This window comes from Felis catus, chromosome B2 (genome assembly GCF_018350175.1).
Source record: "Felis catus isolate Fca126 chromosome B2, F.catus_Fca126_mat1.0, whole genome shotgun sequence".
Lineage (NCBI taxonomy): Eukaryota > Metazoa > Chordata > Mammalia > Carnivora > Felidae > Felis > Felis catus.
The window spans coordinates 115218120-115235858 of NC_058372.1; the positions used below are offsets into that span (position 1 = coordinate 115218120).

Genomic DNA, 17739 nt, shown 5'->3' on the forward strand with positions numbered 1-17739 from the left:
TTTATATTCTTCAGTTCCAGATTCTTTATCCTGCTTTGAGTTTTTTATATGATTTTGCCATTGCAAATATCCCCAACTCTACTGAGAAATGAACCACAAAATTATATGATCCAAGAATTATAAGTTAGCACTTTGCCTTTTTCTCTCCCCCACTCCCCTTGTCCTTGTCATGCCTTATTCGCAGTGTCTCCAGTACAGGTTGCTGAGACCTGTCACTTACCAAACAACCTTAGGCATTACAGTCCCTGAGTACCATTACTCCTGCATTTAACTAAGTAAGCTTCATCATGCAGGCCGCATGCAGTGTTTGACAAATTCAGTTCCTGGCATGAAGTAGTATAGTGATAATATTGGTTAATTCTCAACATCTATAATAGCCAGGTTACTTTTTAATGTTTATCTATTTATTTTGAGAAAGGGGGTGGGAGAGGGAGAGAGAGAGAGGGGAGAGAAAATCCCAAACAGGCTCCACACTGTCAGTGCAGAGCCTGACACGGGGCTCAATCTCACAAACTTTGAGATCATGACCTAAGTGGAAGTTAAGTGTCGGCTGCTTAACCAACTGAGCCTTACCATCACCCTCTATAACAGCCAGTTATTAATCAAATTTCTTGCTATTCAAAATGTGATCTATAGACTAGTAGCATCAGAATCACCTGTCAAATTGTTACAAGTGTGAAGTCTGAAGATAACTCTAGACCTACTGAATCAAAATCTGCATTTTCATAAGATCTCTGGGTTATGCATCAAGATACTACAGCTTAAGACACACTGGTAGAAAACAATCATGGGCGCCCTATTCCTATTAATAGGGAAAGGTCTAAAAATGGCTGTGTACTCATACTGGCCAATGAGATATGCCAGAAACAGGCCAAGTCACTTCCAGGAAGGTTCTCATACTTCTAGAGAAGACACAGCGGGTCCTCTTTTCTTATTCTCCATGTTATGCTTAAAACTAGAAGAGTGGACTTGCCCATGTGAGAGAACCCAACGTGAGGGTTAAAGCTGACACATGGAAGATGGCACATCAAGGAGAAAGAAAGAATCAAGTTCTGGATCAAGTTCCTGAAATGGAAAGAACAACTCCTAGAGCCCCCTTCTTTCTGGACTTCCTGTTAAGAGACATAATGCACTTGGTTTCATATTACTTTCAGCTTGAACTGCTAAAAGTTAGTATGGTACAGTTAAAATATGATAAAGTTTGTCTCAGCTTTTCTTTTCAAAGCTTGAGGAATAAAATTAACCCAACTTAATTTTAAATTAAATAATGTGTCTCTTAAACTACTTACAGGGATTATTTCATTCTATTGATTAGAAGAAAATATGAGACTACATTTATGGTTTCACTCATTTTTCACTGCCTTTCTTGGGCACATGATCATATATATGCCCTCCATCTTCTAGAATTGGAGAAACTATGAAGAGACTATTTCCCTACATTTGGTATTGAGGTTCCTGTTGAATACATTAAGTAGACTGCATATGATTTGTCAGTACATGCCTTTTGTCCAAAACTAATCCCAAAGTAAATCTGCACAATGTAATTAAGTAAGGTTAAAGTGAATCATACAACAATCCAGCCAAATTAATTCCAAGGAACTGAGGGCTCCTCACCAGACTGGTTTACCATATGAATGTTTTTTCTCTCTCATAAGCCATGATTATTATTATTATTATTGAACAATTTAACCAAGAATTTTAGAAACACAAAAAAAAATTTATGACAAAATTAAGGGTTTAAAAGTCTAGATGTTTCTAAAATTAAATCATGTTATTGTCTTGAGAAAAGCACTGCCTTATATCCACTAGAAATTATTATAGTTTCAATAGCTTAAGCATTTAATAAGAACATAGTGTTCTTCTAGGAAAATTACACTAAAATGACAATACTAAGTTTAGCAAAGTATTTATTATTTGGCAATGAAAGGGCTAAACAAGGTGAATGACACTGGACACAGAAAAAAAGAGAGAGGAAGTAAATATAATTCTGCTAAAATGCAGGGTAAAATGTGCTGGGGGTAACACATCATTAGCCAAGAATCAATCATTAACCAAGTTTAATAAAATGTAAATTCAGTTATTATTAAACAAGACAATGGAAATTTTAACCTACAAAGCATAGGTATTTTTGCAGCAATGAGAGAAGGTGACCAGTATGAGGAACCACAAGAAGGGAGAATCAGTAAGTGGACTGAACCATGCCTGGTGGAGGATGACACCCAGGTTCTAAATCACCATTTATTAGCTCCACAATTTCTCATTATTTCTCACATCTCTACCTTTTTAACTAAAAATGGGGGTATCTATTTATACCTGCTATTCAACACAGTTGTCGAGAATATTAATGAAATAATTGTGCAAAAGTTCTAACTGCAAATCCTGACAACAGCAATATTATGAACATAATAATCAAAACAATACCTAAGCTAGTAACACATTTAGTAACTGTGATGGTCTTTCGATATGTCAGCTTGTCTAGGCTACAGTCCCAAGTTATTCAGTCAAACACTAACTGAGGTGTCCCTGTGAAGGTATTTTGTAGATGGAATTGAAGTCTATAAACAATAGACATTGAGTAAGGGAGATTTATCCAAATAATCTGGGTGATTATTAAATTAAATTAGTTGAAATGTTTTAAAAGCAGAGCTGAGATTTCCTTGAAGTAGAAGAAATTCCACCTGTAAATACTAACGTCAGTTTGCGCCTGTAGCACAGTCCCGCCTGCCCTTCCCAAGGGTTTGACCTGCAGAATTCTGACTTGCCTAGCCAGCCCCACAGTCACACAAACCAATTCCTTGCAATAAGTCTTTTACGAATGTTTTTAAAAGTGTACGAATGTGTATACACATTATATGTGTCTTTTCATGCTTGGACACTGACTGATACAGATGATTTGTTACCAGAAATGCTGCTGGAGGAACAGATTTTTAAGGATGAGTCTTCTGATCTGGCGTGGTTCTGGTTTTCTAGAATTGCTTTCCTAAATCTGGTTAGGAATCTACTGCCAAAGATTAGTTGGCCATACGTTTCTGGGTCCATTTCTGGGCTCACTATTCTGTTCCATTGATCTGAATGTCTGCTTTTTTTGTCTGTACCATACTGTCTTGATGATTACAGCTTTGTAATACATCTTGAAGTTCACGATCATGATGCCTTCAGCTTTGGTTTTCTTTTTCAGGATTGCTTTGGCTATTTAGGGTCTCTTCTGGTTCCATACAAATTTTAGGATTGTTTATTCTAGTTCTGTGAAGAATGCTGGTATTATTTTGATAGGGATTGCATTGAATATGTAGATTACTTTGGGTAGTATTGACACTTTGTTAAATGTTTATTTCTGAGAGACAGACAGAGACAGAGAGACAGAGAGAGACAGAGTGCAAGCAGGGGAGGAACAGAGACAGAGGGAGACACAGAATCTGAAGCAGGTTCCAGGCTCTGAGCTGTCAGCATGGAGCCTGATGCAGGGCTTAAACTTACAAACTGTGAGATCATGACTTGAGCTGAAGTTGGATGCTTAACTGACTGAGCCACCCAGGTGTCCCCAGGGAGTATTAACATTTTGACAATATTTGTTCTTCCTATCCAGGAACATGGGCTGTTTTTCCTTTTTGTGTGCATATGTGTGTCTTCTTCACTTTCTTTCATAAACTTTCTATAGTTTTCAGTGTATAGATTTTTCACCACTTTGGTTAGATTTATTCTTCGGTATTTTATGATTTTTGGTGCAATTGTAAATGGGATCAATTCCTTGATTTCTCTTTCTGTTGTTTCATTATTGGTGTATAGGAATGAAACTGATTTCTGTACATTTATTTTATATCCTGCAACTTTGCTGAATTCATGGATCAGTTCCAGCAGGCGTTTGGTGGAATCTTTTGGGCTCCAGATAAAGAGAATGTGTGTGTGCACGCGCACGCGCGCACACACACACACACACACACACACACACACACACACTAAAGTATTACTTGGCAATCAAGAAGAATGAAATCTTGCCATTTATAACCACATGGATGGAACCAGAGGGTATTATGCTGGGTGAAATTAGCTAGTCAGAGAAAGACAAATATCATATGACTTCACTCATATGAGGAATTTAAGACACAAAACAGATAAACAGAAGGGAAGGGAAGCAAAAATAATATAAAAACAAGAAGAGGGACAAAACATAAGAGACTCTTAAATACAGAGAACAAACTGAAGGTTGCTGGAGGGGTTGTGGGTGGGGGGATGGGCTAAATGGATAAGGGGGATTAGGGAAGACACTTGTTGGGATGAGCACTCAGTGTTATACCTTGGGGATGAATCACTGGAATCTACTCCTGTAATCATTATAGCACCATATGCTAACTAACTTGGATGTAAATTAAAAAATAAATAAATAACATTAAAAAAGAAAGAAAGAAAATAACTCTACTGCCAGTAGTAAGGAAGTCACTGTTAGTCCATGGCATGATGTAGTAAAGAGATGTAAAATATTACCATTAGATATTCCTAATCAAATACCTAATTCCTAATCAAATAGAAGGTAAAGTTCTGGATTACCATGTATTTGTGACCTTAGAACATTTTAGACAAACTACTAAATATAAATAATGGGATTGGCTGGTTGCTTCGCAAGTTTATAATTATAAAATTATCCCAATCACAGGAAGAGGGAAGTGGAATAAAGCAAAGAGATCCATACGATTAAACTATTACATCTGAGGGACTCTGGCATGTTGGTGGAAGCAGGATAATTTTCCACTTTCTGAATCTGCCACATAAAAACACAAAACAACAAGAGAGAGGAAGAAAAGAAAAGATCCAAAGTGGAGAGGAGAACAAAATCAAGAAATCTCAGAAAGCAAGTGGCCATATTTTTAAACATAACTCACAGGAACATAAGAGGGATTCTTGAAATCAGGAAAGTTTTCCTGAACTCCACATCTCATTTTAAAATTTCAGGAAAACATATTTCACATAAAAGTGAACAACATAAAAGGCATCAAGGTCAAATCCAACATAAAGTTATTATAAATTTAAAACAGAGTAAGGAGAAGAATATTACCCCCAGAATCTCAGAAAGTAAGGCAGAAAAATATGCCCCCAAACAGATCACAACTGCAACCTAATATTTCAAGATGCTAAAACATTAAGAAAATTATTTATAATATGAAAGAGTAACATAAATTTAAATTAATAAAACTCATAAATGAGATGACAGAACTCAAGAAAAATTAGAAATGAAAGAAAAAAGTCATTTTAGAAATAAGATTAACTAGAGTAAATAAAATCAACACAGATGATGTTTTAAGCTAGTGGGGAAAAAAGGAGATTTTCATTTAAAATAAAGAGAATAAAAAGGATTTCAGAGAAAGTGACTATTGATGATATGCAAAGATCAAACATACAGATAACACAAGTCCACACAGAAGCAAGGGGAAAAAAACTACGAAAATAATATTTAAAAGCACCTTCTGAAAATTAAAAGAAAAATGTTTTTAAAATATACAATGGAAAAACACACCACCTACTTGAGAATAGTAACTCAGAATGACTCACAGTGATATGTATTCTGATCAAATTAGAATCTTTAAAAAAATAGGAAAAAGAATCCTTTGAATATCTAGAAAAAGCAGATAGATGATTTATAAGGAAACATAAATTATCAGACTTTGATAGCAAGGCTTTATGCCTGAACAAAATGAAGTAACATATTAAAGTTACTCAAGGAAAGAAAATGTGAACAAAGAATTTCATATCCTGCAAAACTGACTTAAAAATCAGGGGCATAAAACAAACAAACAAACAAAAAACCAAAACAAAACAAAACAAAACAGGAATCAAGGGCACATATAAAATATGATCAATATCCAAGGACTGAAGGAATATTAATTCCATGACCTATTCTTGAGGAACCTACTAGAAAATGACTTTCAAACAACCAAAGTTACCAGGAAGACATGACATATAGACTGATGGTGATTAAAAACATAGTTACCTGTAGAACTAAGTTAATAAGGGTTATATGAGACAGTATAGCATGCACTTATACGCTAACAATAGAGATATAATACAAGTATTCAAAATGCCATCAGATTTTATAAAATGAGTAACTGTGGAATATTTTAATTCTCTTTTCCCCTGTGTCATTGAGAACAGAGAATATTCGCATAGAAAAAAGAAGCTGTAACTGACAAATTGTAATAGAGACAACATTAAGTGAAAATCTTTAGGCTTAAATTTGAAATATCCAAAAGACTCATAGGTATGTTATCTTTAAATACATATCTTCCCTTAGTTCTGTTCACTTAAAAGGTCTAACAAAATGAGTATCCTTGCACATCCACATCATGATCCTGAAATTCAATTTCTCACTAAACCAAACCAGGGCACTAAGTCTAGAGAAGAAAATGTACAAGATCACAGTGGACCATCTCATAATATCAGACAGCAGGAAGCTCCTAAAAATTGCTGAGTCATATCAGAAGGACTCTGGAGCCAACTTGAAGAGGTTCTCACTGGCCAAAGATGGGATACTTTGGGTCTTAATACTACTAATAATAGTAATAATTACAATGAACTGAAATCAAATAGGTAAAACCATGAATTCATAATAACAACAATAACAAGACCAACAATAAAAAACAGAAGAATCTGTCACCAGAGAATGATAAGGAATCAATTCATTATATTGAAAACCAATAACTAAAGCAAAGATTTGAGCATTTATCCTCCTTTTCCTTAATGAACTATGTCACTGGGAAGCAAAAGGTAGAGGAGAAGGATCTCATCATTAAACTAATACAAAATAAATAATAGAATTAGAAGATCAGAATTTATAGCCTCTAGGAATGAATATAGGCATTAAGCCAGATGGCTATGAAGAGAGAGAGAGAGAGAGAGAGAGAGAGAGAGAGAAAGAGAGAGAGAGAGAGAGAGATTTTGTACTTCCTATAATCATATGAAGCACAACCTCTACTGTTGCCAAAGAATCAAACTTGACTCTGGATCTGGCTGCCAATTTACAAAAAAATTCAGAAGAACATGTTGAACTAAGGAGGACATTTCTGTGCAATCAGTAAAATACAGACTGAGAAACTACAAGTCAAATGGCCTGGGTGCCTCAATAGACAAAATGTGAAGAAAAGGGACAGAGGACAAAACCACAGATTAAAAGAGACTTACTTTAAAAATTAGATGAGACTAATCTAGAGTCTAAGAATGTATACAGAATGTATACAGAATACTAATACAGAATACTAATCTAAGAATGTATAAGAACTGAATGTATAAGAATGTATAAGAATGTATAGAATACTAATCTAAGAATGTATAAGAATGTATAAGAAGTGAAAAAAAACACTATGAAGAAACCTATGAGGGCTAAAAGCAATGAAAACCATTACTTGTAGAAGTGACGGCTGGCTCAGCTGTGGCTGGGATTGAGCCTTTGTAAAGAACCCCTAGAATGGATAGCAAAGTCCCTTTCTGATCCTTTGTGGTGTGTACCTTATAAAATTCATTCAGTCATAGTTTTTATTTTTGTACAGTTTCTATGTTTTGTTTTACAATAAAATGACTTTTTAAATATTAAGTCTTTATATCAGATACTTTTCATAAAGAAGAAACCCAGCCTGCTACCAGAGCTTTCGTGTTGTAATACTGATCACAAGAAGTCAATGGAAAGTTGTAAAGTGCTTGATGTGACACACTTAGAAAATACTCTGAAAGGGCAGCTCTAAGAACAACAGAAGAGTATATTATTCTTGCGCAGAAAAAGCAGTAAATTGTTATTTATAGGTATCGATAAGAAGAAATCCTTGAGCTTCTATGACTGTTGGGCTTTTACAGTCATGCTCCAGGGATAGATAAGAAAGACAGAGTACATTCCACACATTATTCATTTTTAATCAATTATGTAATCTGTAGACAACTAACTCAAGAGTTTATAAATTATTGAGGAAGGAAAAGAGTGCACCATATCTTCAAGGGATTGAACTCTTTATGGTAAGAAGCCACAAAGCCAACCAAAATGACCTCATGGATATTTAATAATCCTCCAAATTACATATGATTAAATGTTCTGAGCTCATCATTTACATACATACACACACAAAATGCCAAAGATAAAAGATAAACATTATACTCCATGATACATGGTCATTGATTTTACTTTAAGACCAATAGCCATAATTCTTTGTATAAAGCCATGAAGTAAGAATATGATGCCCTGAACTCAAACCAATGTGCTGAAGAAAAGCAGACTGACCAGAGTGATAGCTTAGCTAGCAAATGGTCCATAATCTCTCTTTTTTTTAAGTTATTTTTTTTTTAATATTTATTTATTTTTGAGACAGAGAGAGAGCATGAACAGGGGAGGGTCAGAGAGAGAGGGAGACACAGAATCCGAAGCAGGCTCCAGGCTCTGAGCTGTCAGCACAGAGCCCGACGCGGGGCTCAAACTCACGGACCGTGAGATCATGACCTGAGCCGAAGTTGGACGCTTAACCGAATGAGCCACCCAGGCGCCCCTTGGTCCGTAGTCTCTTAAGTAGAATAGAAATAATTGTAAATGAGCATATATACAGGAGAAACAAAAAGGCACTACTGCTTAAATTAAGAATAAAAGGAGACAATTAGAATTAAATAGGAGGCTAGTGTTTATAAAAAATAGAGGGAAGCACAACAGACATGGTTAACACTCCTCTCAGACACTACTCCTGCTCTGTTTGCCATAAGGTACAGAAGAAGCCAAGGCTGAAAACACCAACAGCCTTCCGTGGATCCCAGGACCACCCAGAGGTTTAATTTGGTGGCAAGCTTCAAACTGTCTTCACAAACTTTTATTAAAGCTAAAGAGAGCCAAAAGGAATGGGAATGTCTCCTCACCTTTCACTCCTATCTAGGATAACTTATATGCAGTTATGAAGGTAGAAAGAAAAACAATAAACAAATGGGTCTAAGAGACAAATCAGTTCCAAAACAGAAAATGTGGAAACAAACTCACTGGCTTTAAAAAATAAACTTTTGAGGAAATTTAGAAAGCTGTCTCCATCATTTCACTCACATCCTCCCTAATTCTGTCACCTGGCATGATCCAAAACTACTGTCTTCTTTCATCTGTCCCTCTCCTCTACTAACATGTATTCCAACTGCACTGGCGTCCAATCTGGGCTCTCAAGACTTCATATCTGCACTGCTAACAGTGACTTCTTTCTGGCTTATGTTTTCATCATGGCCTAGTCTCAACCCTGACAAAAACTATATTTACTTCTGCTTCTCATTGCGAACTTTCCACTTCAATAAGATCCTTCTCCTAATGTTGCTATCCCATCCCACACACACACCCTAATCTGCAGTGATAACCATGCCCACTCAGACTTTGCTATTCAACTCTTATATGCCCTTCAAAGACTCCATCAAATCTCTCTTAATGATTTCACCAAACATTTCAGTCTACGTAGTTCTCGCTCAACTCTGAAATAGTATCATGCATTGATTCTATACAGTCTTTTCTTCCTCGGTTTCAAAGACATTTCTCTGGGCTGAAAGGATCTTAAAAAGTATTCAGCTTCATGCTTAAACATCCTCTACAGCTCTAGCAAGTGCTTATCCAGATTATGCTTGGATACTTCCACTAATTGTAGTTTTACTACCTCCTGGAATAGCTCATTCTAGGTTTCAACAGCCCTACAATTACAAAGTTCTCCCTTATAATCAGCTTATATCTCTCACCATATAACTTCAAACTGTTAGTTAGCATTGTACTTTAGTACCTATACAGAACCAATTGAATCCCTCTTGAATAGTCCCAATAATCTAAGACTTTAAGAAGTTTGTTTCTCCAGTCTCCCATGACTCTCAAGATATATTTATACCATGTCCCTTCAGCGATTCTGATGTCGTTTCTTCAACTTTATTCACTGTCCTACTAATTATATACTGCCTTTTGTTATTCTAATATTTTAGATATGTGCCAGCCCTCTTAAGGCCAATGACCAGACAATGTCAGGACTTCCATCAAGCCCAGAGAATAGGGCAATTTTCACTATACCTCATCCCTTTTATTTATTTTTCTTTTTTTTTTCCATGGTACTCAATGTAAGCTAGTCACAAATTACATGTTTAGTCAATTGGGCTTTGAAATATTCCTCTCAAATTATTTTTCAATGAATTGCCCACCATAAACTCCATCTTTCTAGGCATGGATCAGTTCCTTCCAATAATTTTCCTTCATTATAATAAATGCAAAATTATCAGACTTTTTTTCTCAAAAAGAAATAGTATCAGGGGTAGTAAAATCTCTTGTGGAGGTCAAATATGCTACAAATATCCAGGCATAGGCATGGAAAAATACCACAGCATGGAGGCATCAGAGGGAGCCTTGTGAACAATGACTGTGTGGCTTTAAAATTGTGTAGTGATATGTTTCACGAGCTAAAATTTTCATACTTTTAAATTAGGTCATTTTTTAAAAAATCATGCTTCTGATTTCCATTGCTTGCATGATGATATTCACATGCAGTATAGGAATAAGACCATGACATTTCCCTGGTTAGACAAAACACTATGTGTCCAGAAGTTTTAGACCAACCACTTTCCTTGATCCTCAGCTGACAACAATTGGTACTACAAGAGGTCAGCCTCTCTCTGCTTGGTTTTTTTTTAGAACAATTTGCATCTCATTTTACTAATTTTACTCTCCAATTATTACTCTCAATCCATTGCTTGAATTATCTATTGCTCCATAAGGAATGACATTTCCTTTGGCTGAGAAACTAGCTGTATCCTACTACATTAGTGCCGATGAACCTCACCAAGTGCAAAGTGATGGCTGACTTGCCTGCTTTGGCAGGCCCACTGAGGAGGCACAGTGCCAGCACCTGCGGCAATTACTGACAGATTGGCCCAATTGCCACAGCTTTGATGGCAATCTGCATAGGATTATCAGTCATACATCAAACAGCCTCTCATTTCAATTCACCAAAACAAATGGTGTCACCAAATCTACCCACACAATTCTCTACTTTCAGTAACTCCACTGTTGAATTTCTCTGTCCAATCCAATGAAGCATGCCCGCCAAGCTCTGTAATGATGGATGGAGTCATTAGCATTTTAGTTTCTACATTGAACCTGAGGCCAAAGCATATGGTCAGACAGATGTTCCAGCAGTGGGCTCTATTTGATTTGCCATGTAGGTGTCCACTTATACTGGACCTTCAGAGAAGAATACTAAGTCATAAGTTACAGTCCAACCCTGTTTCCAATTCTTTTACATCCTCAGAATTTATAACATGTTCTGAAGACAGAACACTCAGAACATGCTTTATTCTATATTTCAGCATAGATTAATGATTAAAAATTACCCCCGAACCTAATCAAATAACTTCAAATGGACAAGATGGACAAAAATCCAGGTTAATGTTCGCAGGCTATTGCCATCTATGGCTTGATTAGTACTGCCAGGACTGAGGTTATGTGATAAGATGTATCACATACTTTTCCTCATTCATGGTTTATTGAGGCAAACTGTATATTCAGAGAATTGGATGGTTCTTAACATCTAACAAATGTATATGTACCCAAAGACCCAACACGCCAATAAACATATATGAAATTAACATTACCCCCAGCCACATCCAGTCTATCCTCCTCCCCCACAGTCAAATACTCTTCTGATTTCTATCACCGTAAATTAGTTGTGTTTCTTCTGGCGCTTAATATAAATGTAATCACACAGTTTGCACTCTCTTCTGTCTGTCCCCTTTCTGAAAACATAATATTGCTGAGATTTATCCATATGGGTACATGTATCAGTACCTCATTCTTTGTTATTGCTCAGTGGCATTCCATTGCTTGAATGAACCACACAGTGTTTACCCGTTCTCCTGTTAATGGGCATTGGGTTCTTTACTGTTCTTGGTTATTATGAATAAAGCTGTTATAAACATTCTTTTACAGGTCAGTTTGTGAACACATGCCTTTATATCTCTTGTGTAAATACTTAGGAGTGGAACTGTTGTGTCATAGTCATTTTTTGCCACCATTACTTTATTATTCATATCAGTAAGCACTGCAACAAAAGGGCAAGACTAAAACTTTTAACCTACAAAAATGTAGGTTAATTTTTCTCTTTCCTATAAGTATCTGACACTTCTCAAAAGCATAACCAGTTGTTTTTACTATTTTATTTCAGTATAAAATTGTCCATTAAAATTTCATTAGTGATCTTATTTCCTATAACCTATGTTTTCCCATAAGCCTTAAGTTACGATCCACAAATTCTCTACCACTAGGGGTTCCTTGAAAACAAAAAATAGCATAGTTCTAAAACTTGTTGGAAGCGCTGAAAAACATCTGTTCAAGTGGGGAAAAATTGCAAATCGTAACCTGACAACAAATGTTGTGCTTGTATCTAGAATGCATGCTACTTCATTGAGTTTTACGATCAAAAAGGAATTTGGAAATTCTCTACAAGCGACTAAAGTCTTAGTACTCTAAGTCCCTTTTCCAACATAAATGAACTTCATAACACACTATTTTAAGCTGTGGCCCAGAAAAGCTCATAATTTCACCATACTAGTAGCCTGTTGACACTAAATAGACTTCTAAAAACAGTCATCCATATTGTTCTATGCATCGGTAGTTCACTGAGCTTGTACAAGGAGGTTAATTTGGGTATTTTGTCATTGTTTTCTAAATGTCTAGAGTAAATGACCTAATTCTAAGACCCTGTAATTATACAATCTGAGATCTTACAGAAAAGAACACTCCCTAAAGATACATCCAGAACCACTATGATATACCTTATGAATTATCCTACATTAGCTCAGGTAACTCAGATTCTTGCTTTTCGTGCTCTGTTTTTTAATTTACCTAATTTGTGTGTCATTTTAAACAATAAAAATGATTGACATATCAATTGTAAAGACAATAAACAAGTGAGAGATTTATTTTTTTAATGTATTTCCACACATAAATTATTTTAAATGTCAAACACTATCAAGTTATTATGGTTAAAGCAGTGTTTTGTTTTTCCTTTAAGATAGAAAGTTGGCTGCTTTTCTTTGTTTGGGTTTTGCTTTTGTTTTTGTTTTTGTTTTTTACCCCATACTTAAACATTTAACAAGTGAAGCTTAATACTGTATAATGTAAGTGATTTGGAAAACATAAAGGGTCAATTGCCATTTTTTAATTACACCTACATCGCAAGCGTAACAGCTACTCAATTATTCCATTACTTTTGTGACAGGATGCAATGACTTTTCATCTGGAGTTGCTTTCAATTGGGTCTCAGTACTGTCAGCAGATAGGTTAAGCAGTTGTTCTCATAATGATACTTAATTTTAAGGGACCATTTTTACCCATACACAACTAATAAACAATTTCACATTCTTCCATCAAACAAAAAAGGTAATGAAGGCTATGTCTTAGGCCATCAAAAAAAAAATGTAAAGACCTAGTTTAGCATTTTATAGCTGGAAGGGATCTTAGTTTCTATCCACATCTCCTTTTATAATTAAGGAACTTGAAGTCCAGAATAATTCAATGAATTCTCTACGCCCATACAATTAACTGGGTTGGAAGGGCTAAAGGGTTCGAATTAAGGTTCAAATTAAGAGTTGGGCCTCCTGATTTCTCGAAGTTGTTCTGCATCAAGCAAACATGACTTGACATTTATTTGTATGGGTTGGCTTGCAGATTCCTTATGGAATCAAGATTCTTTCTGCTTTACTATATTTCTACTACTTGAAGCAAATGAAATTTTTTAAAGTTACTGGCCACATTCTGATCGACTCACCATATATTTATATACAATAACTAGTCTAGTTTGTTTGAAAACATCCCTCGACTAAGGAGTTGATAGTTTCAATGTTTCTTAAACGTGAAGAATGATTTACAACAATAACTTAAGGTAATTTAAATGGTGTTACTGAAAAAGTAGAAAAGCTTTTTAAAAGAATAAGGTAAATATGTACACCGCTGAGGAATTGGGTAATCTCAATATCAAAACAGAAGAGAAATGCAAAAATTCACCTTAGGACATGTAAAGAGAAGTGGAGAAAAGTAGAATAGAGGTCTCACAGAATATTTTTATCTCACATCTTTCTTTATAAAATGGCAGAGGGAATATTTTTAAAAACTGTAATGAAATGGGCCAATCCAGAAAGTAGGAAACAAACAATAAACGAGCAGTATTTTGACTGCAACCCACTCAGACCAGCAGAGCCAGAATGTCTTTGTTGCCACAAGGCAGCTGGTGTCTGAGCACACAAAACCCTTTTATTTCAATGTCACAATAAATCCTGGGGCATAAAACCAGGGGCAGGCTGCAGAGCTTGGTTCTCCAAGACAAGACAACATGGATCACAGCTAAAGTCAAATGCCAACTAATGTTCCCACCGAAATGGAAAAAATAAATAAATAAATAACAAATTGATTAGAAAAAATGTCTAAAAACATTTTTGAAATTAATTGTTTAGGCTGAGAGAAAGAGGGATTCTGACTTGATGTTCAGCTGACAAAACAGACTGCACATTATACAATACCCTCTCCAGAAAGAATGATCTCATAATTCAGAATCTATAGGGGAAATCAGCATAAACACAGAAAAAAAAAAAAAGTAGGGGCATCATTTCCTTTCCACATATTCAGGATGATAGGCTGATACCAGCAAATCACGTGAATTATGAAAGTAGTAATCATTAGATTTATATGAGTACATCTGTTTAACATCCAAGCGGGTATGAGAATTTGATGAAATAACAAATTTATAACATCTAGCACAGTTTTAGGCCTTATACCAGATATGATTTCAATATTCATTTATTATAATCATGACCCCAACCTCCGGCAACGTAATGATTATTCTCAATACTAATTTTACCTCTCTGAGAATATGGTAAGTATGATAAAATAAGTGCTGATATCTATATTCAAGTCATTCTCAGGAATTTAAAATTCTAACTACTTAAGCCCCTTCCTTCATTCTGATGCAAACAGAACAAGAAATAATAATACAAGGGCTCAGAGGATATTATTACTTATATTTCTAGCTTCAAATATTTAGCTCAACAGTTATCTTTCCTACAGGACCAGGCTCCTGACTTTAGAGCTGCTCTTAGCCCTTACCCACCTCCCCCCCACCGCCTCCCCTCACCCCATCACTGCTGTAGGATTGGTAGATATTCTCTGAAGACAAGTCCCATTCCTTACTCTATTGTTTTCTCTCTGATTTTTTCAAAGCTCTTTGTATGTACCATTTACATTTCTCCAACACTATGCCAAATTGTAATTCATTAAGTATTTACTGAGGATTTAATGTATGCAAAGCAAATGTCTTGACCTCAGTTCTGTGATTAACCCTTACATACAAAAATTCTGGAAAAATTTAATTGGCTCTTTTCCAATTCACATTTCCGGAAGTTTCCCAAAGTTTAGTTAAAATATTTTAAAGATATTTATCAGAATATGACCGTTTCTACTTAAGTACTATGCTCTTGTATGTTAATAGCTCAAAATATTAAATGAGGAAATTTTCATTTTTTTCCTACTTTGAATGGATTTAGAAAAAATTGTTTTTACAAGTTATACATAACATTAGAGAAACATTACTTTTCACTAGAAACAAACCCAAATACTTATTAAGGATATACTGTTACATGTTTATTCATATTCCAATAATGGAAATATCTGAAATGAGTCTGCAATCAATTAAATCAAACCTGATGTGGTCTGAAGCATTTGGATTTGGAGGAGACATCTTCAGTGAGTGCATAAAGGTAATTTTATTAAAGCATGGGGATAGGAACCCTGGGCAGAAAGAGCTGCACTGGGGTTGTGACAGGTGACTGATTATATACCTTGAGGTTGGGAGGGGGTTAGGGATAGAGAGTCTCTAAGGTATCTTGGAAACAAGGTTTCCAGGACCTTGAGGGGGCTAGCTATTGTTAGCTATCCTTAGGAACGGTTCATTTACTACTGTCTAGTAAACCCTCAGCTATGAGACCCTTCAGATGTATATCAGTGGGCCATAAGCTTGGAGTATGATTGCCAATATATATCTTGGGGGGTAGAGATGAAGGAAGCTTCCAAAGGAATTTTTATATGTTAAAGTAGACTTAGAGGATCCTGGGAGGTTGGGCTGAGATTGTCTTTTGCCTTTAGCAAAGTATCAACATGGAGTTGGCTGGGGCTCTCAGAGGAATGCCACTCTGCCTGTCTCAAGGATTCGTAAATGGGACGTAAGTTGTAAGGATATTTAATTTCTTTTTCTGCCTTTGTTTCCCACATCAAAAGATGAACAAGAGAACTTGTTTCTTTCTCTCTCCCATTCTCTCTCTCTTTCTCTTTCTCTCTCTGTCACTCACACACACACACACACACACACACACACACACACACACACACACGAATGACACCACAGGCAGTATATTTGTGATTTTTTAAAAATCAAGTGTACCCTGTAGCTCAACTGCCAACTTGGCCTTACCTGCAGCCATAACTTGTTATGCACAGCATCTCTCCCTGTAGCAATACACTGAAATGTAGCGTTCTGCCCTGCATTGACCTCCACGTCCCCCAGACGGAGGAAATGAGGAGATTTATCTGTGAAGGCAGAAAAAATTTTTACTGTTTTCACATGAAGAAAACGTGCCATGTTACTTTTTCCCAAGAGAATAATGTGGTTAACACTTTTAACCTTTGGCCAAAACTAATATCGTATGGAAGAAAATTGAGTTTTCTTTGTGCTTATATACACAATCCTTCCCACAATTCTCTTTTTTTCCCCCCCTCAATAGCTCTATTACTTATTGCCCATAATTGCAGGAGCACTGTTGTATACAGCGAGAGCACTCAACAATTACTGCTGAAGGTCAGTCATAGCGTGTTATATATGGGTGATAATAAAACAGTTACAAGTCAAAGAAAGCAAAAGAGATCAAATAGGCATAAGCCAGAGCATAACGGAAAAGTATAATGAAAACATACAGTGAATCTAACATACTGATGAAGACGTGGCCATTGAACTATTAATTTACAATTAAGCAGTTAGATCTCTCTCTTTTTATTTATTTATTTTTTCATTTCAAAAGCTATGATTCTCTAGTACTTCAAAGACCAAGGAAATATTTTTGTTTCTCTCAAATAGATCAGCATAACTGTTGCTAAATCCACTTCCTATCCATTCAGAGTTATAAGAAAGTTACCCAAAGGCATAGCAGACCAACAAAAAGTAGTAACTTTAGTCAAAACCTACGTGAGTTATATGACTGTCAAATTAGTGTTCTCTATGATTACCTTTTAGAAATGAAGCTTATTCATGTTTTCCACTGAAAGTAAATATACACCGGAAAAGCTAAGACACAGTACTGAAAGCAAGTTCCTAGAGGCCCAAAGCACAATAAAACTGTTGTCAATTTATATTTCTACTTGTTTACTCCTGAGAGCCTTTCTTTCACATTTCTCTTTCAATAATTATAAATGAACAGTGGATGGAAACATCATTCTCATGTACTAATGGGCTGAAAGAATTTAGCAAACCAACTTGAACTGTAAGTGAGATGATTTTGCCCTCTTTTTCTTAGAACATACTATATGGAATAAATCATTAGACCCTTGCCTGCTTGCTACCTCTGTCTTAAGCACCTCATTTTTGTATAGGCATCAAAAACAGAAATGCTTGAGCTAAATGTGACCTGGAACTGTGGTTCTCAAATTGTGAACTCCAGGCCAGCAGCAGCAGCATCACC

At 35.8% G+C, this 17739-nt stretch overlaps 1 protein-coding gene across 13 annotated transcripts in view; it reads right to left on the reverse strand.

Moving 5' to 3' along the window:
• The window catches only part of PTPRK (protein tyrosine phosphatase receptor type K), a 561747-nt gene that overhangs the window by 261045 nt on the left and 282963 nt on the right, over nt 1-17739 (reverse strand). For all 13 annotated transcript variants that reach the window (XM_023254331.2, XM_023254334.2, XM_023254335.2 and 10 more), the window contains exon 5: nt 16479-16594. In XM_023254331.2, the coding sequence (XP_023110099.1) occupies nt 16479-16594 (116 nt within the window). The remainder of the gene's footprint in view (nt 1-16478; nt 16595-17739) is intronic.